Source organism: Hypanus sabinus, chromosome 10, assembly GCF_030144855.1.
Source record: "Hypanus sabinus isolate sHypSab1 chromosome 10, sHypSab1.hap1, whole genome shotgun sequence".
NCBI lineage: Eukaryota > Metazoa > Chordata > Chondrichthyes > Myliobatiformes > Dasyatidae > Hypanus > Hypanus sabinus.
Window position 1 is genome coordinate 82,734,875 of NC_082715.1, and position 23,303 is coordinate 82,758,177.

General features: G+C 40.7%; 1 protein-coding gene across 2 annotated transcripts in view; it reads left to right on the top strand.

The window, feature by feature from the left end:
• Nucleotides 1-23,303, top strand: part of prim2 (DNA primase subunit 2) — a 249,198-nt gene that overhangs the window by 31,894 nt on the left and 194,001 nt on the right. Inside the window, exon 6 of one of the 2 annotated variants that reach the window (XM_059982273.1) lies at nt 9,871-10,008. The exons of the other annotated variant lie outside the window; for it this stretch is intronic. Coding sequence (XP_059838256.1) covers nt 9,871-10,008 — 138 coding nt within the window. The remainder of the gene's footprint in view (nt 1-9,870; nt 10,009-23,303) is intronic. 2 annotated transcript variants of the gene reach the window in all.

The following is a 23,303-nucleotide window of genomic DNA, read 5'->3' on the forward strand; positions in this document are numbered from 1 at the left end:
ATCGAAATCCAGTTCTTACAGAGAGTGAGACCTTCGACTTTGTTAAAATTCAATGTCTTCCTTCACCATGCACTCCCAAAAGCCATTGGCGCGGCACAGCAGTTTTGTGCAGTCCAACTGAATCCTATGGCCATTGTGAATGCAATACTCTGCTACTGATCATTTCTCTGAGTAACCCAAATGGATACACCTCCTGTGCTCTTTGATGCGGTTTTCCAACATGCGTCCCAGGGCAGTTACCAGCTGGAAGCCCGAGGAGAGTTTATTAATCAGGCTAACTAAACCTGTAAAGCTGAAAGGAAGAGCTTGCTAACAATTTTTAGTCATTCTTAATCATCCCTTCTACTTGACTCATCAAAATGATGTCTCATTAGTTCATTTTCCACATGTGGCTTTTGTTTGATTTTAGCTTCTGCACTTTTCTTATAGGAAGAAGTCCTTTAGATATCTCATACAAAAACATGGCCTGAGCAAAATCTCTAAAGCAAATTTAGTACATGCGAATCTGTTCTTTTAAAAATGGTTGACCCAATTAAATACTGAGATACTATTCCAAGTTGTCTTCATCCAACCTCCAGGTGAAGCACAAGATTGCTTGTCTTGTTTTGAAAAACTTGAGCAATTGTAGGCATTCAATCTGAAAATATTATGGTATTGTTGATGTTTTGGCTTGAGACCCTTTATTGGGCCTGAAGAAGATAAAGAACAGACAAAGGCTCTCGACTCAACCTCAGCTGTTTTCCTCTAAGACGTTGCCTGACCCCTGAATTCCTCCAGCGTTTATTTATATTTTTCTGCAAGTTCCAGTATCTCTTGTCTCCTTCAATATAGTTTTCATTTATAAACATGGTGTGTTTGAAATACAGATGTGGCAGAGCACTCTAAAAGGCTACAGTAATTACTGTCTTTGTTGATAGCTTTGGGCTAAATCCACTGCTTGCCAAATCTTGGTGGACCATGTTGATTTTGAGATGATTGCAGATTTGTGTTGACGTAGCCAGAAGTTGGCTACTATATGGAGCAGAGCCTGGTGTAACATAGAATGGGAAGGAGAAGGAACAAATACATCCTTTCCCTGTGTTCATCTAAAAGTGATAAAAATTGCAATACAAGTGTGAGGATCACTTTAGTTCATGAGTCTTACCAGATGAAATATTCTGCTGGCCACTTTCACTTTCGCTGCTTAGCTGTGGAGTTTGTGAAACATTGCATAATCTGCATTGTCCAAACAATTCTGATTTCTCAGAATTTATTAATTCGCTACAAAATATCCCAAACAATTACAATGATTCCCTAATTACCAATATAGACTATTTGTCAAGAAGACAGTTGACTGTATAGCAAAGAATGGTGAACTGCATTTGCTCCAGTAATGAAACAGATGTGATGTATCCAGCTGTATCATGCAATGTGCACTCCACACAATATCCTTTTCTCATTGTAGAAGGAATAAAAGAATTGATTGTTATTGCCCCCATGTTTTGCCTTTTATCATTCTTTTTAATACATTGAAATTGTAAAGATATCAAAGTCAGATTTATTTGTTTATCACATGTATATCAAAAACAGTGAAATATGTTTTGTGTTACAACCAACACAATGTAAGGATGTGTTGGGGACAGCCTGCAAGTGTCACCACACATTCCAGTGCCAACATAGCCTGCCCACAATGTCCAGCCCCTTTACGCATGCACACGCATGCAACCCCAGCACAGGCAGCCTCCAGTGGAGTCAGATTGGTAGACATCAGGTCCCTTACTTCCCAGTTTATATTCTCCAATTTATATTCATTTATTTGCATCTATTCACATTAAGTAATGTTTCATGTGACTTTTTCATACCCAGCTTTGTACTTCATCTTATCCACCAAGCTACTCAAATGAAACTTCTGACTTTTAATGTCTGATGACACCTCAGTTGTAGGCCACATCTTGGGTAATGATGAGCCTGAGTACAGAGAGGAAATTAAGAACCTGGTGGCATGGTGTGAAGACAATAACCTATCCCTCAATGTCAGCAAGACGAAGGAATTGGTTGTTGACTTCAGAAGGAGTAGCGGACTGCATGACCTCATCTACATCGGTGGTGCGCAGGTGGAACAGGTCAAAAGCTTTAAGTTCCTCGGGGTGAATATCACAAATGACCTGACTTGGTCTAACCAAGCAGAGTCCACTGCCAAGAAGGCCCAGCAGCACTGAAGACATTTGGCCTGTCCCCTAAAACCCTCACTAATTTTTATAGATGCACCGTAGAAAGCATTCTTCTAGGGTGCATCACAACCTGGTATGGAAGTTGTCCTGTCCAAGACCGGAAGAAGCTGCAGAAGATCGTGAACACAGCCCAGCACATCACACAAACCAATCTTCCATCCTTGGACTCACTTTACAGCGCATGCTGTCGGAGCAGTGCTGCCAGGATAATCAAGGATACGACCCACCCAGACAACACACTTTTTGTCCCTCTTCCCTCCGGGAGAAGGTTCAGGAGCTTGAAGATATGTATAGCCAGATTTGGGAACAGCTTCTTGTGATAAGACTGCTGAACAGATCCTGACCCGGATCTCGGCTGTACCTTCCAAATATCTGGACCTGACTTACACTACTGTACTTTCTCTTTTCTATTTTCTAATTATGATTTATAATTTAAATTTTTATTATATTTACTTCGATTTGTACTTCAGGGAGTGCGAAGCACAGAAATAAATATCACTCTGATGATTGTACGCTCCAGTATCAACTGGTGACAAAGTATTTGTCTTTGTATATTTGTCTGTTTTAATTTTTTATTCAATTAATGATACAGCACAGATAGCTTCATTTTGACCCATCTGCACATGAATGCTCTTCTGAAAGAACTATTTAGTAAGCCACCACTATCTCTTTACCAATCCTGTGCTCCTTTTGAGACTTTGCATTCTACATAATAGCACATTTTTTAACATTCAGTTTCCTGTTTTTTTTTTGGATTTGTGGCCATTATTGTTCCCTTTTCCCCCCTTGTTTTATTCTTTATTCATTCATTTGCTTCGATATCTTTCCCAGTTGATACGCAAACTAATTTTAATCACCTTAACTATTTCCTATTTCACCTTGTCACACCATCTGCAAATTTTGAATTTAACTTTCGGATTACGTTAAGACTCCTCCGAAGAGTACTAAATAAGGTCATTCTTGCCCTTGACCATCATTGATGTACATGTGATAAACAATTGAATCTGAATCTGACTCTATAATAAGTCAACCTCTAGCTGGGGAAGTGATGACGCCCCCTCCTGTTAGACTGTTTGAAGTATATTATTTGTTATTCTTTCTTACTTTTCTAATATTTGTATATCTGTGTACTTGTAATGCTTCTGCGCCAGTGTAATTTCCTGTGGGATTGATAAAGTATCTATCTATCTTTCTTAAACATTTGATTTAAAGAGAACATTTCTTGGCTTTGCAGTTTTCTGTAGACATCTTTCACCTAAATGTTCTTTGAATGCTTTACTTTGTATTTGATTCTTTATCTGTTAATTTAAATTTGTTGTGAACCTGAATTTCTCATTCACAGAGCAAAAGTTCCCAACCTGGGGTTAATGGTAGGGGTTCATGGCATAAAGAAATTTAAGACTCCTTACTTAGAGTGACTCAGACAATGTCTGAGCTATTTGTGGGCTGGTCCCTATGCTATGATTGCATAAGGCAAGGTTAGGAAGATGGTGTTCAAGCAGATGGTGTAGGGATGAGTTGGGCTAAGGACGTTGCCCTCAGAGTGTATAGCTATTTAACAGCATTATGAAAGTTTAAAGAAGATCTGTTCTGGTGAAAGAATTTGACTTTGATTCATTATTGGAGAGTCTTTAAGGCCGGGGCCCTTTAAATAAAATGAAAGCAGGTGCCAGCCACGTGGATAAAATCTGCTTCAGCATTCTCAGTGACCTTGCAGGCAAGGAGGAATTTGTGCATGTGATACCAGCAACCACTGCCTGCTGTCTGATGCTTATCTAGCAGTCTCTGTGGATCACATGGATGGTAATGCTAGCAATAATTTTAGCCTATTGTATTTTCTTGATCGAACCTGAAAATCTCCACTGAATTCAAAGTTGGGATACTGAGCATAGATTTTTCCTGCCTTAAATTTGAGAATCCTGTCTCTGGTAAAGTATTAAATTTGCATCACGGCCACTATTTACAAAATAACCAATTGGTCTATCCAACCCTAAATGATCTGTTGCCCTCATTCCTAATCATTTGAGTAGGATATATTAACCATAGTAACTCCAAAGGATAATGAATTTGTTCATGAGTTTGACTTCAGAGTTCAAAGTAAATTCATTATCAAAGTATGTCAATTAACGTACAGAAGTCTTGGCTACTTACCCATAGCTAGGGTACCTAAGACTTTTGCTCAGTTCTGTATATTGTCTTTCTAGTTACAAAATAACACTTAACACTAAACTGATACAAAGCCGAGCTCCTATTTCCTTCCCAACTACCTTACTATTTTAACCAAGGTACAGTACTCTGCAAAAGTCTTAGGCACAAAGTGTGTGTGTGTGTGTGTGTGTGTGTGTGTGTGTGTGTGTGTGTGTCTAAGACTTTTGCACAGTATTGCAAATGCTACCTTTTACTACCTTGAGATTTGTTTTCTTGCAGGTGTTCACAGTAGTGGGAAAAAAAGAGCAATTGTGACAAATTTCCACTGTTCATGTTCTAGAGTCTTTCAATTTCCTCCTGCAGTTCAGCATTTCTGGTGTTTCTTTCTTTCTTTCTTTCTCTCCTCTCTCCCCCCTCTCTCTCCCCCCTCTCTCCCCCCTCTCTCCCCCCTCTCTCCCCCCCTCTCTCCCCCCCTCTCTCCCCCCTCTCCCCCCCCTCTCCCCCCCTCTCCCCCCCCTCTCTCCCCCCCTCTCTCCCCCCCTCTCTCCCCCCCTCTCTCCCCCCCTCTCTCCCCCCCCTCTCTCCCCCCCTCTCTCCCCCCCCTCTCTCCCCCCCCTCTCTCCCCCCCCTCTCTCCCCCCCCTCTCTCCCCCCCCTCTCTCCCCCCCCTCTCTCCCCCCCCCCTCTCCCCCCCCTCTCCCCCCCCTCTCTCCCCCCCTCTCTCCCCCCCCCCTCTCCCCCCCTCTCTCCCCCCCTCTCTCCCCCCCTCTCTCCCCCCCTCTCTCCCCCCCCTCTCTCCCCCCCCTCTCTCCCCCCCCTCTCTCCCCCCCCTCTCTCCCCCCCCTCTCTCCCCCCCCTCTCTCCCCCCCCTCTCTCCCCCCCCTCTCTCCCCCCCCTCTCTCCCCCCCCTCTCTCCCCCCCCTCTCTCCCCCCCCTCTCTCCCCCCCCTCTCTCCCCCCCCTCTCTCCCCCCCCTCTCTCCCCCCCCTCTCTCCCCCCCCTCTCTCCCCCCCCTCTCTCCCCCCCCTCTCTCCCCCCCCTCTCTCCCCCCCTCTCTCCCCCCCCTCTCTCCCCCCCCTCTCTCCCCCCCCTCTCTCCCCCCCCTCTCTCCCCCCCCTCTCTCTCCCCCCTCTCTCTCCCCCCCCTCTCTCCCCCCCCTCTCTCCCCCCCCTCTCTCCCCCCCTCTCTCCCCCCCTCTCTCCCCCCCTCTCTCCCCCCCTCTCTCCCCCCCTCTCTCCCCCCCTCTCTCCCCCCCTCTCTCCCCCCCTCTCTCCCCCCCTCTCTCCCCCCCCTCTCTCCCCCCTCTCTCCCCCCCCTCTCTCCCCCCCCTCTCCCCCCCCCTCTCCCCCCCCCTCTCCCCCCTCTCTCCCCCCCTCTCTCCCCCCTCTCTTTTGTATCATCTGTAATACTGCTTTAGTCATAATTTGTCGGACTCTGATTCAGACGGACTTATGGTAAGATACAGTGACTTTTTGAAACGTCTTTTAAAACTTGATTTTAGTCAATGCTTGCCACTTGATTGTGCCTGTGTAAGTAATCCTATTGAATTAAAACTGCTGCAGGATCCTATAAGGTGTTGAATTATTTCAGGTTTCTCTTGGCACTTTCTGCATTTATCAACGTGAATTTGTTGGTCTTTCATTATGTATTTTTGATATTTTTTGTGTTAATGAGCTGGTCCTGTGTTGCCCTGAGATTTATTTTCTTGCAGGTGTTCACAGTAGAACAAAAAAAAATTGAATCAATGAGAAATTCCACACAAGACTGACAAGCAATCAATGTGGAAAAGACAAACTTTGTAGATGCAATAAAAAAAACATTTGTAATAATAAACACGATGGTCAACTTCTGAGTGTATATTGTCATCAACAAAAACAGGATTCATCATTCCATGTGAGTATCATAATTCCAATAAGAAGTACACACCGCTGAACTTCAATGAAAAATGAAGACATTATCACCAGACACAAAAAAAAGTTAACCATGGAAGAGCTTAATCCTCCCTGGAAGATGCACCCATGGTCTCAGCAGGCTGGATGTTGACAAAAACGTGTTGAACGCCAGGCTCAGAGTTAGAGACCTCTTCCTAGAAACAGAAGGGGGTTTGTTGTGACAATACAGGATGAGGTGGCTAACACAAAAAGTTATCAAAGATGTATAATAAGAGACCAACAAATTCAAGGTGATAAATGCAGAAGATACCAAGAGAATCCCAAAATAATCCAGTGCATTACAGGATCCTGCAGTAGTTTTAATTCAAAATCAAGTGGGGAAATGTCATGCACCAAAATCTTGTGTTAAAGTATAAACTTGCAAAAGTCACCATACATTACCATAAATACAAGCCTGAGTCAGAGCCCTACAAATTATTTTGACTGAACCATTATTACAGATAAGACAATTCATAATACAGTCGGCCCTCCTTATCCGCGGGGATTAGTTCCAAGACTCGCTGCGGATACCAAAAAATGCGGATGCTCAAGTCGCTTATTTAACCTGTCTGAATGTGGTGGTCTTTATGACCCAGTGGAACCCTGGACTTTATTTAACATCGTGCGGTGGACATTAGGACCTGGCGGCACAGCTCTGAATCTGCACAGTTTCTGTTCACGAAAATAATCATGATCACGATTGAAAATAAGGTTGAAGTAATAAAGTGATCAGAAAGGGGTGAAATGCCATCGGTCATTGGAAAAGCGTTAGGCTACAGTCGGTCAACGATCGGAACAATTTTAATGGAGCATGTGAAAGGCCCTGCCCCGATGAAGGCTACAATTATTACTAAGCAACGCAGTGGTTTAATTACTGAAACACATATGTTTGTGTTTTATATGCATAGAAATGTAAAATATGTACTACATACTAAAAAGCATTTGACTAACTGACGCTAAATAATACTGGATGTACCTGTTCTGACTTCAAATCCAACTTAGAGACTGGTTCAGGAATGGAACTCATTCATAAACCGGGGACTGCCTGTACTAGATTACTTATAATACCTAATACAGTGTAAATGCTATGTAAATAGTTATACTGTATTGTTCAGGGAATAATAACAAGAAAACGTAGTCTGTACATGCTCAAACAACGAGTGCTAGAGAGAGAACTTCCGGGTTTTCTTGATCCGTGGTTGGTTGAATCCACGGATAAGGAGGGCCGACTGTATCTGTCTGGATATAATATTACATGGTTAGCAAGCAAGAACAACTCAGTAGATACAACCATTCCAAACACACACAAAAAACAAATCAATGTGGCCTGCCTTGTGATGGCATTGAGAGGGGGCGTGGCCTTCCTTGTAGGTTTGCTCAATGGTCAGCTCAATCAGCTAATGATCTACTTGAAAGCAGTGTTTTTTTTTACAAAATTATGTTTTCGCAAGATTGGGAAGTGGAAAATTGTAGTTTTATACAGAATTAGCTAAAGGTTGTTCAGATCATTAAACTGTGCTGGCTTGATCTTTGAAAGCCCTATCAAATTAATCTGCTCTTCTGCCTCTAACTAATAGTTCTAACAAGTGTTCCCCCTTAAATATTTGTCCACTGCCCCTTTGAAGATTACAATTGAATCATGCTTGAAGTTCTTTCTTTCCTGATCAGAACCTCTTCCAAAAATGGATGTAAGAGTGCATCCTACAATGGAAAATCGTACGAAGATTAGTGGATACAACCCAGTCCATCATGGGTGAAGCTCTCTTCTAGTGAACGCATCTACGTGAGACGCTGTCGCAAGAAAGCGGCATCAATCGTCAGGCACCCTACCGCCAAGGGCATGTTTTCTTCTCACAGGAGCCTCAGGAACAGTTACAACTCCTCAACCATTAGGCTCAACTGTACATGCCCCATCATTCCCACAACCAATGCACTCACTTTCAAGGATTCTTCATCTTATGTTACTGATATTTATTGCTTATTTATTATTATTATTTATTTCTTTTTGTATTTGTACTATTTTTGTCTTCTGTACCCTGTTTGAACGCCCAAGTTGGGCGGTCTTTCATTGATTCTGTTATGGTTATTCTAAAGATTTATTGAGTATGCCCTCAGGAAAATGAATCCTAGGGTTGTACATATATGGAGACATATATGTACTTTTATAATAAATTAACTTTGAACTTTGATCAATGTGGAACTTTCATAAAACCCAGGAGGTCTTAGTGATCCTGTGCACAGCAAGCAATAAATATTGAGAACATGAGATCCTTGAAAGTGAGTTCATTGGTTGTGGGAAGAGTACAGTGATGGGGTGAGTGAAGTTATCCCATTTGGATCAAGAGCCTGATGGTTGAGGGGCAATGACTGTTCCTGAACCAAGTAATGTGGGATTTGAGGCTCCAGTACCACCTTCCTGATGGCAGCAGTAAGAAGAGAGCATGGCTGGGTCGGGGGTCCTTGATGATGGATGCTGCTTTGTTGAGGCAGGACTCCTTGTAGATGTGCTCAATGGAGACTTGTATTCATTTGAGTATAGAAATTAAGGAGGTGAGCTAATTGAGGCCTTAAGTTTGAATTAATAACCAGAACAGAGTGGGCGAGACTGTGTGCTCTGACAAGGACTGGGATAAAATTAGGAAGCACCTTACAGCCCATGATGGCTTTCTTTCGAGTCTGTGGATGTTGAGTCAATTTAAATGATCAAGGCATATTGATAGATTTTATGGAAACAGATGATATGCAGTGATATGAATGAACTAAGGGGCAGAATAACTTATTCCTGATACTAAATACATCAAGCATCAGTGCTCCACAACATAAAACTGGAAAAAAACCCAAAACTGAATGTTTCTCATATGAGGAAATAGCAGCACCAATTTCAAGATAACAGTTTCACTTTGCTGTAACAGTTGGCCTTTAACCCTTGGATAAGCTTATTTCATACCATTTTCTGTAAGAAGTGCACCTTGAGATCCACTGCTGCCCTAGCTATTGGCTAGCTACAATAAAGTTCCTTTTTGTATGTTAATAAAAGCAAGCAAAGCACCTCGTGCATTGAGAGAAATTATACTTTACTTGATTGTATCCTGTGGCATTTTTTGATCAACACCATGAGATAGGTGTTTTTCCAGAAGCTATGGTCAGTTGAGTGCTATGTTTGGTAATAAAAATTAAGAAAGTTGAATAGATTTTATTTGGCATTTAACTTAATGAGGTCATTTTGCTGGCCTTGTTCTTGGCGGGGAGGCATTTCTTTGCTGGAGCTGCCTATGTTAACAGTAAGGCCAGGGCTTTCTCAACTAATTGAAGGCTGCTGATCTTTAGATGTTGACATTTTCAACGCACTTGCTGAATTTAGCAGCAGCTTTTAAATTGACATTACAGAGTTTGCTTTCCTATCCCTTCTGTTTAGCGAGCACTGCTTAAAATCTACAGTTTGGATTTGTGGAATGGTTGCGAATATGAGAAAGCCTGGTGTAACAAACACAGACAGAGATACCCTGATGTAATAAATGATGAGCAATTATAAGCAATTTTTCTTTGCAGATTTTCCACTAGCCTGTTTTATTGCCTCTAATAGGTCCCTTTTACTGATGTTCTTGAACTAGTCCGTGTTCGGAAGGCCTTCCTCAGGAACGGGTACGCGTACATACCTCATATGGAAATAGTGATTATAATTCAGAATGAATTTCGACAGAGACTTTCCAAGTCATTGGCTGTAAGTATTTCCTAGCGCAAGGTTGCATTTCCTTTCATTTATTTTCCTTGTAGGTATGAAAGTCCAAAAGCATTTTCTTATCAATTCTGCCTGTGAAGTAAATGTGTTGTAATGGAAATAAGAAACTCTTTGTGAGCTTTTATTGTAAGGGGGGAGGGGGAGAGAGAAGGGGACATCTACACAAAGCATTGCACCATAACTTTGAACTGTTCCTTCAAATGGAATGACTTGGAAATAGACATCTGAGTAAATGGATTGGATTCCTGCTGGTGTCTTAGATTGAGGCTGTGGTGTTCAATCTATGGTTGGCAATTCTACAGTTCTAATGTTCTTGTCATTATCTGCAGTCTTCACTACCTCCATGTTAACACATCCGGAGAACTTTTAACTTTATGAATTTGCAATAGGAGCACATGTTCTCCCAAAATACTTTAAAATAAGTTGTAAGATTTATTAGTTGAAAGATGAGAAAAGCTGATGATATCTTGACTGATTCCCTGTGTATGTTTTTAAGTGTCCCCTTGTGCTGTACTGTAACCTCTGCAGGGGTGCCAGTATTGAAGTCTCTACAAACATATAACACCATGAATATTGGAAATTCAAATAAAAACACACGTATTCTCCCATCATTGAGTTGATTGCGGAGTATCTGTGGGAGAGAAGAAATGAGCGAATATTTTCGGTGAATTAAGCTTATTTATTGGTGTACTCAGAGTAAATAGTGAACTCTTCATTATCTGCATTTGTTTCTTTTACTTTGGCAGCAATTTCACCACTGTTCCCTGTCTAAAGGTTTGTTGAGACCATTTTGAATGCTGGTGTAATAGAAATTAATTAGTAACCTCATCATGGCGCTATTCCTCTGTGGTCAGGTTTGTAATAGAATTTAGTATTAAATCAGTTTAAGGGAGAGAAGAATGAGTCCAGTTATTTCTGTAAGGATTACAAAGAAGGTGTAGAAGTAGAGTTACAAGGAAAATATATGAAAGAAAATACAATGAACTCAGCAGGTCAGGCAGCATCTATGGAAAGGAATAAAGATTTGATCCACAATGTCAGCCATTTATTCCTTGCATTATGTATGTGTTACTCTGGGTTTCTAGCATTGCAGAATCCCTTGGGTAAAAAAAAATTCACCCAGCTAAAGGAAACTGACATGAAGTAATTAAATCAGCAATCATGATTTTTAAACAGTAGACATTTAAGGAGATCTTTCAAAATTGTAGAATAGGAACACTGCAATGAGAAAGAAAAATTCCAAGGAAGGACTCTCCATGAATAGTTAATTAAAGAAGCTGGAGAATATAATGTGTGAAGACAAAGCACATTGTATGAAGGTGGTTGGCAGGAAAGAAGATTGGATAGGATACTTAAAAAACAGCAAGAAATGACTGAAATATTTATAAGGAGAAAATATTGGAGTGTGAGATAAAGCTATCCAGAAATATAAAAACAATTTTTGCAGATATGTGATAAAGAAAGGGATAACAGTGACCATCGGTTCTACAGAAAATGAGTCAAGGGCATTAATAATTGAAAACAATGAGATGGCAGATAAATTAGAAAGGGGTTTTGTACCAATCCTTAGAACATAGAAGTAACATTCCAGAAATAGCTGTATATTAGGAATTTGAAGGGTAATAAGGAAGAACTCCATAAAATTAGTCACCAAAGACTGAGCAAATTGCAGGCTGACAAGACTCCAATTCCTGATTGCCTTCGGTCAAGGATCATAATACTGGCCATCAGTGACATAATTGGTGCATTGAACTCACTTTTCCAAAATCCTAGAGATCGGGGGAAGTTTCCATTGGTTTGGAAAATTAAAAGAAATATAACTTTATTTAAAATGGAAAGGTTTGAACAAAGTAGACTGTTGATCTGTTAGCTTGATGTTTGCTAGAGGGAAAGTGTTAGAAGCTGTTGGATCTAGAGATTGTATTGTCTACAAGGTTCTTAGAAGTTAAGAATGAGTCAGAAATCTTGTGGTTAAAGCTGTTTTATTAGGTGGTCATAACAAAGCAATAATGGTAATTCACTGTTTTGTAAACAAGAACAAAGAAATAACTGAAGAAGTTAAAGAAGAATAAAGAACAGAGAATTTGTGTTTGCCTTCATACTGAAAACTAGCTCAAACTAGACATATAAAATCCTTTTGATAAGAACAGCCTATATTCATTTTTTGGTATGATAGGCTGCAGCCAAAGAAACTACAACAAATACTGAACCAGCTGTAATGCAGATGACTGAAAATCCACTGAACAAACATGTGGTTATAGAATCACATAAGCAAGCATAAAGAAAGTTGAAATGCAAGAAAAAAGTGACCAGGTAGACCCTAATCCAACAAGCTATTGTTAAAATATAGCAGGGCACTTGGAAAAAAAATCAAAGTCATCTGGCAAAACCAATGTGTGCCTGTGAAAGGGAAATTACTTTTGACCAATTCATTGTTTCTTGGATAAGTAACCAGTGGAAACTTGTATTTCTAGAAGGCAAATGGTTAATGTGGAAAATAAAAGCTATTGGTGTAAGCGGTAATCTATTTCACTGGACAGAAGATAGACTGGCTAACAGAAAGCAAAGGGAAGGCATAAATAGGATGGATGAATGCAAAGACAGGAATGTCACAAAGATTGATTGTGATTTTTGTGACCAAATGGATAAATGCACTGAAGGTATAATTCCTAAATTTGCTGATGAAACAATGGTAGGAAAGTAAGTTTTGAGAAGGACATAAGCATGTTATAAGGTGATATGAGTATGTTAAATGAATGGACAAAGATCTAGCAAAATGAGTATCATGTGGGGATCTTGTGAAAGGGTTTATTTTGGTAATAACATTAAAAGAGTCATGTTATTTAAATAATAACATGAATATTTTTATGAATAATAAGAAGAATGCAGAGCTCCAAGAGCAGAGAATGCTTGTGCATATATTTCTAGTAGTTAGATGAGTTAGCAAAGTGTATTGTCAATTGGGGGAAGAATTGAGTGCAAATATAGGACAGTTATAATTCAGTTATATAGGGTATTGATGAGTTGCATGTGGAGTACTGTTGACATTGGTTCTTTCCTCTTGTGGAAGAACCTTCAACTGTTTTAAAATAAAACAGAGAAAAGGAGATGAAGCAAAGGTGAGATGATGTGAAATTGTGCTTCTGAAAGGGTAATAAGTCTTTGGAACTCTATCCCCAAAGATGGTGAATGAAGTGCCTGAATATTCTGAAGACAGGCAAATAACTTCTTGATGAGCAAGAAGGTGAAAGGTTACTTCAGGTAATCCCCAAGTTATGAACGTCTGACTTACGAACGACTTGTACTTACAAACCGAGGAAGGAGAATGCCATCCACCATTTTAAGTTGGATCGTGACACTGTCTGCCATTTTAAGTTGTTGCCGTTGACACTGTGTTGATTGTGTAACTTTGTATTTGGCTTAAATTTTTCTTAGCAAGATTCACCCTGACCCGGCCCCCCCCTTCCGGTCGGCTGGTGGCGCAGTGAGATCAGCACTGGGCTCAAGAACGGAGGTTCCCGAGTTCGATTCAGTGACCACTTCTGAGCACGCTCTCCATCTGTGCCGGGTTGATGTCAAACTCCCAACTCGACCTTGTAAAATAAAACCATACTGCCACCTCCAGTTTAAATTCCCACGCGGAATATTGTAGAGGATGACATACCCAAACCCAGCACAGCCCCCACTTGTCCCATTTAACCTGTCTCAGTGTGGTGGACTTTAGAACCTGGGGACTTCAGTGTGGTGGTCCTTAGGACCCAGTGGAGCTCGGGACCCGTCGCCCACAGTGTTTCTGTTCTGTTGACGGGAAGCAATTACGACTGAAAATAAAGTGGAAAAATATAGCGTTTGGAAAGAGGTGAAACTTCATTGATCATTGGAAAAGCATTAGGCTACAGTCAGTCAACGATCGGAACAATTTTAAAGGATAACGGATAAAGTGAGAATAATGGAGCATGTGAAAGGCCCTGCCCTGATGAAAGCTACAATTATTACTAAGCAACTCAGTAGTTTAATTATTGGAATGCATACGTTTCTTAAGTGTTTTATATGCATAGAAAGGTAAAATAAATACTATATACTAAGACAAACCTTTGATTAACTAACGCCAAATACCAGATGTACTTGTTCCGATTTACGTACAAATCTGACTTAAAGACGGACTCAGGAATGGAAATCGTTCGTAATCCAGGGGCTGCCTGTACACGCAAATGGGGATGTGGAATTGAAAGTAAAGGCAGATGAACTATTATCTCATGGAAAAATCTGAGCAGTCTTGAGGGTTGTGTTCTCCTAATTAATATCGTTGAAATATGTTGCATATGTAATTAACTATCTGCATATTATTTTTTAAATCAGTTTTTAAGATTATTCATAGTTTATGTTTATTTGGTACTGATTATTAGTATCACCATAAAATTCCCATAATTTAAACCAATTTAAATATACTTTTTACAGAAGCAGGTGAGTTGAAACAAGCTCAGGACCTTTGTGTGTTTGTGGAGTGCAGGAACCAAGGTTCAAGAGAGTGTAGGAAGGAGCACAGGAACTAGGGTGCTAGCTTGTAGGAGGTTGAATGAAAACCAGGACCCTGTTGAGTGGGAGGGATTGTGACGGCTGTGATAAGGGAACACAGGAATCCTGACCCTGAAGGATCAAAAGTAGCAGAATAAGTATTACCTAGTGAACTAGATGGCAGACAGTTGGGATTTCTGAATAACTGAACAGCAATTATCAATTTTTACTGTACTTCTCTGTAATTCAGGGGTAAGTTGTTTTGTTGGAGATTCTTCATCAACTAGTAGCAACAGTTAGGCTTAAAGAAGTAGTCTTTCTTGAGACTATTGCCTTCCGTGCTGCTTTACTGATTAGTCTGTTCCAAAAGTGATTTATGATTTTAGTTTAGATTGAAACTGCAGCCCCTTTGATTTGAACCAGAATTGTAGATTGTGAAGCAACAAAAAGCCTACTAGAGGAATTCAACAGGATGAGCAACATCTGTGGGAGGAATTGTTGATAGTTAAGGTTGAAACCCTGCACCAGGACCAATACAAGAAATCAACAATTCCTTTCCTCTCAGAAATGCAGCTCAACCTGCTGAGTTCCTCTGGCAGATTTTAGCTTTTGTAGTCCTTTCTATCTCCATTAAGGATTGCAGTTGATGTTTAGTGTGATTCTGCATAAAATGAACTATTCAAAGTTGTTACGCAAAGTTTGAGAGATTCTAGCTTTGGCCAGAAATTGCCCAGTGATAGACTATTCTAAGAATTCACCTTTTAAATTAAATGAACTTCATGTATCACGTTGGAGATTGGATCAGCATCACCATACTTTTGGGACATTTTGTTAAATTAAATCACTATACAAATGCAAAACATTGGTATCAATTTCACTGGCTACAGTTTATTTTTCTTTAACCTCTCCGATCTGATTTAATCAGATGGCGAGGAAGTATTTTTCTTATTCAGAGTTGTACCAAGATCACATTATGAAATGTGATTACTGTTTAAGCCAAAGATTTTTATATGTTTTTCATTCCAAAAGGGTCTCAATGCTCCAAATTCATATCATTTCATGTGGACTAACTCTGCATACCCTAATCCTCCCCGTCCCTGAATTTCTACTTTCAGTGTCTCAATATGTCCTTCCCCGACTCCCTCTCAATCAAACCCAGCACCCTTATTTCCTTTAAGTAGCAGAGGCTGGGGGATGGACACAAGAACAAGGGCATGTTTGTCTCTGTGTGCTTACTTTTGAAGCAAGTGGAAGTTCCCAACTGTTCAAAAAGGCAAAAATTATATCAGTGCCTAAGAAGAATAATGTGAGCTACCTTGATGCCCATCACCTGGTAGCACTCAGATCTACAGTGGTGAAATGCTTTGAGAGGTGAGTCAGAACTCCTGCCTCAGCAAGGACCTGGTTCCATTGCAATTTGCCTATATCCACAATAGGTCAATGGCAGATGCAATTTCAATGGCTTTTCACATGGCTTTGGACCACCTGGACAACACAAACACTTATGTCAGGATGCTGTTCATCAACTATAGCTCAGCATTTAATACCATCATTCCTACGGTCCTGATTGAGAAGTTACAGAACCTGGGTCTATGTACCCCCCTCTGCAATTGGATTCTCAACTACCCATGACTGTGTGGCTAGGCATAACTCAAATACCATCTATAAATTTGCTGACGATACAACCATTGTTGGTAGAATCTCAGGTTGTGACGAGTGGGCATACTGGGGCAAGATATGCCAACTAGTGGAGTGGTATTGCGGCAACAATCTGGCACTCAATATCAGTAGACGAAGGAGCTGATTGTGGACTTCAGGAAGGGTAAGATAAAGGAAAACATACCAATCCTCATAGAGGGATCAGAAGTGGAGAGACTGAGCAGTTTCAAGTTCCTGGGTGTCAAGATCTTTGAGGACCTAACCTGGTCCCAATATATCGGTGCAGTTATAAAGAAGGCAAGACAGCAACTATACTTCATTAGGAGTTTGAACAGATTTGGTATGTCAACAAATACACTCAATAACTTCTATAGATGTACTATGGAGTGCATTCTGACAGGCTGCATCACTGTCTGGTATGGGGGAGCTACTGGACAGGACCGAAAGAAGCTGCAGTGGGTTGTAATCTTAGTGGCTCCATCTTGGGTCCGAGCCTATAAAGTACCCAGGACATCTTCAAGGAGCAGTGTCTCAGAAAGCCAGCATCCATTATTAAGGACTTCCAGCACCCAGGGCATGCCCTTTTCTCACTATTACCATTGGGTAGGAGGTACAGAAGCCTGAAGGCACACACTCAGTGATTCAAGAATAGCTTCTTCCCCTCAGTCATTCGATTCCTAAATGGACATTGAACTCTTGAACACTACCTCACTTTTAAAATTTCTATTATTTCTGTTTTTTGCACGATTTTTAATAGATTCAATATTTGTATACTGCAATTGATTTACTTATTTTATTATTTTTCTTCTATATTACATATTGCATTGAACTGCTGCTGCTAAGTTAACAAATTTCACGACTCATGCTGGTGATAATAAATCTGATTCTGATACATGTGCCAGCATTTGTGTTGCTTTGATGCCCAAGCATTTCCATTCATCTTGTTCTCCTTGCCAGTGGACCAAGACCTTACTCTCTCCAGCTGGTTTGCAGTGTCTACCCAGTGTTGTTCACTGAATCCAAATCAAGTTTGCTGTCACTGTCTTATTTGGTGAAATTTGGTTTCTTTTGCAGTAACAGCACAGTGCAAAATTACAAAATAAATAAATAGTGCAAATAAAAAGGAACAATGAAGTTGTTCATGGGAAAGAAATCTGGTGACTAAGATGAAAAAGCTGTTCCTGAATTGTTGAGTGTGGGTCTTCAAGTTCCTGTACCTCCTCCTGCCTTTTGAAGATGTCATCAATGGTTGGGGCATTGTGCCTGTGATGGAGCTGCCTGAGTCTAAAATTCTTTCCAGCCCCTTGCAATCCAAACCATTGGGAGCTCCATTCTAGGCTGTGATGCAGCTAGCCAGTATGCTTTTCACTGTACATCATAGACATTAAGTCTTTGGTGATATACCAAATTTCTTTAAGCTCTGAATGAAGTATAGCTGCTGGCATGCCTTTGTGTGATTGTATCAGTGTATTAGGCCTAGGACAGATCCTTGGAGATGTTGACACCAAGATCTTAAAGCTGTTCAACTTTTCCACTGTTGGCTCCTCAACGGGCACTGGTGAGTGTTTTCCTGATGTCCCCTTTTTGGAAGAAGCAATCTGTTTTATTTTTACTAATGAATTGTTGCACTTTGAAAGCATTAGTAGCCTGGCACATTTGTTGCTGTGCTGGCAGATAACCTGGATTATTGTATTGTCTGTTCATACCTCCATATTCTTTAAATTCTTTTCATTAAGTTGTTGTTCAGTATGGTACATTTTCCAGTGAACCAGCTAAGTTGAAAGTTCCTGGTAAGTGGAAAGGTGGGGTGAGGACTGGGATCTCTGTGAATGGAAAGGGAGTGCAGCAGAAATTACTTGATGAATTAGGTGCTGAAGTAATGAGATTTCCAATTAGTTGGGAAGTGGATTATTGGCGTTTTACTTTGAGGGTAGAGAAGTTGAATTGACAAGCTAAAGCTGGTCTACTTTGCATGCTCTTCAACCTCCAGCAACTGAAAACACCAAAGGGATGAGTCCTTGATGATTGATTAGTTTTGGGGAGTCACTTCCAAGAAACTAAGGTGAGCTTGGTAAGAAGAGTGTCTCTCATGCCATGCCCAACCAACCTGTATCTTTTTCACTAAGGCAAGACTTGCCTTGCAAAAATAATGATTCCTCAGACAGCTTTGTGCATTATTCTGGATTTGTACTTGCTTTTGTACTTTGTTGCATAGTAAGGGGAATTCAGTTTCTGAACTCTACTGTCGCTGTGTGATTTTCTTTGTCAAGCAGTAGAAGTATTGATACTCCTTTTGTAGATTGTGCTGGAGATCTTAGTGCAAATTGGGACTGTAAATGCTTTGACCAAGGGCAATGTATCTGTCCACGAGACAGTGAAGGTAATCTTCTTGTGAGTCATTCTGCCTAGGAGTTAACTTTTACAGCTCCCAAGCAAAGCAAAAACCTGAACTAACTACCAAATGCTGTAATTGGACTTCAATACACATTGTATTTCTGGGCTATCCTGTTTCTGTCACCCGTGGTAGTTCTGTATTTCCTGAAAACTTTGCATTTGGCTAATTCTTCACTGTCTGTCTTCCTTTCGCTCCTTCTCAGAAGCTTTTGGCCATTATCTCTAATATTTGCTCACATGGCTTAGTATCAAACTTATATCAAATTAGGTAATGCTTCTGTGAAAGGCTTTGTAGGGCATTTGATTATGTTAAAATGTGCTTGAAATGCAAATTATTCTGTCTTAACTCAAGATGATCATTCCAACTCTGAACTTGCAGACACCAACTAGAGTTTCCAGTCCACTGAACTTGAATTCTCTGCTGATGGGCAAGAAGCTACAACTGTTAGAGGAACTGCAGTTTTGATTTGTGCCTTAGCTATGTGGGCAGCATTCTTGCACATTATTTAGATTAAAAATTCAGCATAGTCATTGAAGGGGTGATGCACTGTTGCATGTGTGTTTTTTGGATGACATGTTACACTAAGGTCATATGTCTGCGCATTCGGAAGCCTGAGGTTATATGTTTCACTGAAAAAGTATGGGTATCTTGTCAATATTTTATCCTGAATAATTTTCTGTTTTATCTCCCAAATATTTGTCTCTCAAATGGCACAGCTAGAACCATTACTGCGTATGTAATCACCTGGTTCAAAGTTCAAGTTTATTATCTAAGCATGTATGTATACCATATACAACATTCAGATGCATCTTCTTGCAGGCATGCACAAAACTAAGAAATAATAGAAACCACGAAAAATCATACACAATCAGAAGAATCAGGTTTATTACCACTGATATGTGATGAGAAATTAGCAGCAGTAGTTCAATGCGATACATAATATAGAAGAAAAATAATAAAATAATAATAGTAATAAAAATAGCTAAGTAAATCAATTGCAGTACATGTATAGTGAATAGTTTAAAAATCATGCAAAAAACAGAAATAAGATAAATTTTAAAAGTGAGATAGTGTTGAAGGGTTCAATATCCTTTTAGGAATCAGATTGCAGAGGGGAAAAAGCTGTTCCTGAATTGTTGAGTATGTGCCTTCAGGCTTCTGTACCTTTTACCTGATGGTAATAGAGAGAAAGGGGCATGTCATGGGTGCTGGAGATCCTTAATAATGGATGCTGGCTTTCTGAGATACCACTCCTTGAAGATGTCCTGGGTACTTTGTAGGCTAGGACCCAAGATGGAGCTGACTAAATTTACAATCCTCTTTTTTTTCCCCAGATTTTTTTCAGTAGCTCCCCCATACCAGACAGTGATGCAGCCTGTCAGAATACTCTCCACAGTTCACTTACAGAAGTTTATGAGTGTATTTGTTGACATACCAAATCTCTTCAAACTCCTAATGAAGTATAGCCGCTGTCTTTCTTTCTTTATAACTGCATTGATATGTTGGGACCACGTTAGGTCCTCAAAGACTTTGACACCCAGGAACTTGAAACTGCTCAGTCTCTCCACTTCTGATCCCCTTATGAGAATTGGTATGTGTTCCTTTGTCTTACCATTCCTGAAGTCCACAATCGGCTCTTTCGTCTACTGATGTTAAGTTCAGGTTGTTGCTGCGACACCACTTCACTAGTTGGTATATCTCACACCCTCTCATCACCACCTGAGATTCTACGAACAATGGTTGTATCATTAGCAAATCTATAGATGGTATTTGAGCTATACCTAGCCACACAGTCATGGGTATATGGAGAGTTACAGTGGGCTAAGTACACACTCCTGAGGTGCACCAGTGCTGATCGTCTGTGAGGAGGAGATGTTATCACCAATCTGCACAGATTGTGGTCTTCCGGTTAGGAAGTTGAGGTTCCAATTGCAGAGGGAGGTACAGAGGCCCACGTTCTGTAACTTCTCAGTCAGGATTATGGGAATGATGGTATTAAATGCTGAGCTGCAGTTGATGAACAGCAACCTGACATAAGTGTTTGTGTTGTCCAGGTGGTCCAAAGCCACATATAGAGCCATTGAGATTGCATCTGCTGTTGACCTATTGTGGCAACAGGCAAATTGCAATGATTCCAGGTCCTTACTGAGGCAAGAGTTCAGCCTAGTCATGACTAACCTCTCAAAGCATTTCATCACTGTAGATGAGAGTGCTACCAGAAAATAGTCATTAAGACTCACTTTATTCTTCTTAGGCAGTGGTATAATTGCTGTCTTTTGAAGCAAGTGGGTAATTCTACCCATCGCAGTGAAAGGTTGAAAATGTCCTTGAATACTCCTGCCCGTTGGTTGGCACAGGTTTTCAGAGCCTTACCAGGTACTCCATCGGGATCTTCCGCCTTGAGAGGGTTCACTCTCTTTAGAGACAGCCTAACATTGGACTCTAAGACAGAGATCACAGAGTCATCAGGGGCAGCAGGGATCTTCACAGCTGTAGATGCATTTTCCCTTTCAAAGCGAGCATTGAAGGAGTTGAGTTCATCTGGAAGTGTCACTGCCATTCATGCTGTTGGGTTTTGCTTTGTTGGAAGTGATGTCGTGCAAACCCTGACAGAGTTGCATCCAATGTTGCCTCCAACCTCGTTTAAAATTGTCCCTTCGCCCTTGAAATTGCCCTCTGCAAATCATACCTGGTTTTCTGGTACAGACCTACATTGCCAGACTTGAATGCCACAGATCTCGCCTTCAGCAGACGACGTACCTCATGGTTCATCTACGGCTTTTGATTTGGGAATGCACATTAAGTCTTTGTAGGCACACACTCATCCACACAGGTTTTAATGAAGGCGGTAACAACCACAGCATACTCATCCATGTTTGAAGATGAATCCCTGAATACGGTCTCGTCCACCGATTCAAAGCAGTCCTGTTGGCACTCATGTGCTTCCCTTGTCCACACCTTGGTCCTCACTGCTGGTGCTGCAGTCTTCAGTCTCTGCCTATACTCAGGGAGTAGAAGTACAGCCAGGTGATCAGACTTCCCGAAGTGAGGGTGTGGAATAGCATGGTAGGCATTCTTGATGGTGGTGTAGCACTGGTCCAATGTGTTGTTTCCTTTGGTATTGTAAGTGATTTGTTGATGGCAATTGTTTTAGTGATTTTTTTTTTCAGACTGGCCCGGTTAAAATCTCCCAAAATGATGGTGAAGGTGTTAGGGTGTGCTGTTTCATGCGTGTTGATCCCATTGCTTAGATCATAAAGCCTGATTGACCTTGGCCTTAGGTGGAATGTATACTGCCACCAAAATTGTCCCAGAGAACTCTAATGATAGGTAAAAAGGAAGGCCTTTAACTGATAGATATTCCAGGTCTGTTGAGCAGAATTGGGACAACACTGATATATTTCTGCACCACGAAGAGTTGATCATGAGGCATACTCCTCCACATCTCCTTTTGAGAGACTCTATAGATCTAACCTGATGGTGTATAGTAAACCCGTCGATCTGAATTGCTGCATTTGGTATGGAGGGGGTTAACCAGGATTCCGTGAAACAAAGGACACACGTGGTCCTAATGTCCCTCTGATTCAGCACCCTAGCTCTGAGATCATCGACTTAATTCATCAGAGACTGCAAGTTTGCCTGCAAGGTAGTCGGTATTGGAAGTTTAAAACCTTGTTTCCTTAAACACTTTTATTCCCAACTTGCAACCACGTTCGCTATTTGGAATCCAACGTGGACCCTTCCGTCCACTATCAGTGTTGTTTCCGTTAGTTTTAAGCAACGATAATTTGTTTAAATACATTAATACATCTTTATTGACTGTACTGACCTTGGAAGCAGTTGTACTTTTTAGCTGTATCAAGCTGAAAGGAAAATACTTAATTGTATCCATTGACAGTTGCCCCTAGGCACCCCAGAAGTAAGAGAGCCTGCTGACAGTAATGACTGACAAACATCTAATGTGTGAAAAAGAACAAATCGAGCAATAAAAAAATGCGAAGTACATAGAGCATGAACTGCAGAGTCCCTGAAAGTGAGTCCATAGCTGTGGAGTCAGAGTCCATTGCATTGTTATATTCTACTGAAGTTTTAAGGCAGTGATTGCCACAGTAGTATTGAAGATTATTTTATTGGATAAACAGTTATATAATACAATTTCATACGTATTATGAATGTCAGATTCCTGAGAAGCTCGCAAATTGAAAGCATGGTCCAATTTCAGACATCTCTTTGAAAAATGCTAGAATCTCATGAAATAATCTGCAGAAAAGAAAGAGTTAGAGCTGTGGGAGAAATTGGAGAAAGGTACTATTGGAAACAAGAAAATCTATAGACATTGGAAATCCACACAACACATACAAAATGCTGGAGGAACTCAGCAGGTCAGGCAGCATCTATGGAAAAGGGTGCAGTTGATGTTTTGGGCCGAGCCCCTTCAGCAGAACTATTACTATTAGAATTATTTTTCAAAACGGTTGACTTCAACTTGATGGGTCTTTTGTCCTATATTTTGTCATCTCCCTGAGTAGATCATAACAACATTAGGTTCTAGTACCCTTGTCAATTATTTTTCCACAATGAACAAATCTGAAGTAAATTAGTCATGTATTTCATTGAGCTTGTAAGCTCTAAGAGTGAAGAGATAGCTCCAGTTCAGGACCACACATTCCTAAAGAGGGTTTGATGAAAAATCAACCAGTCAGAGCAA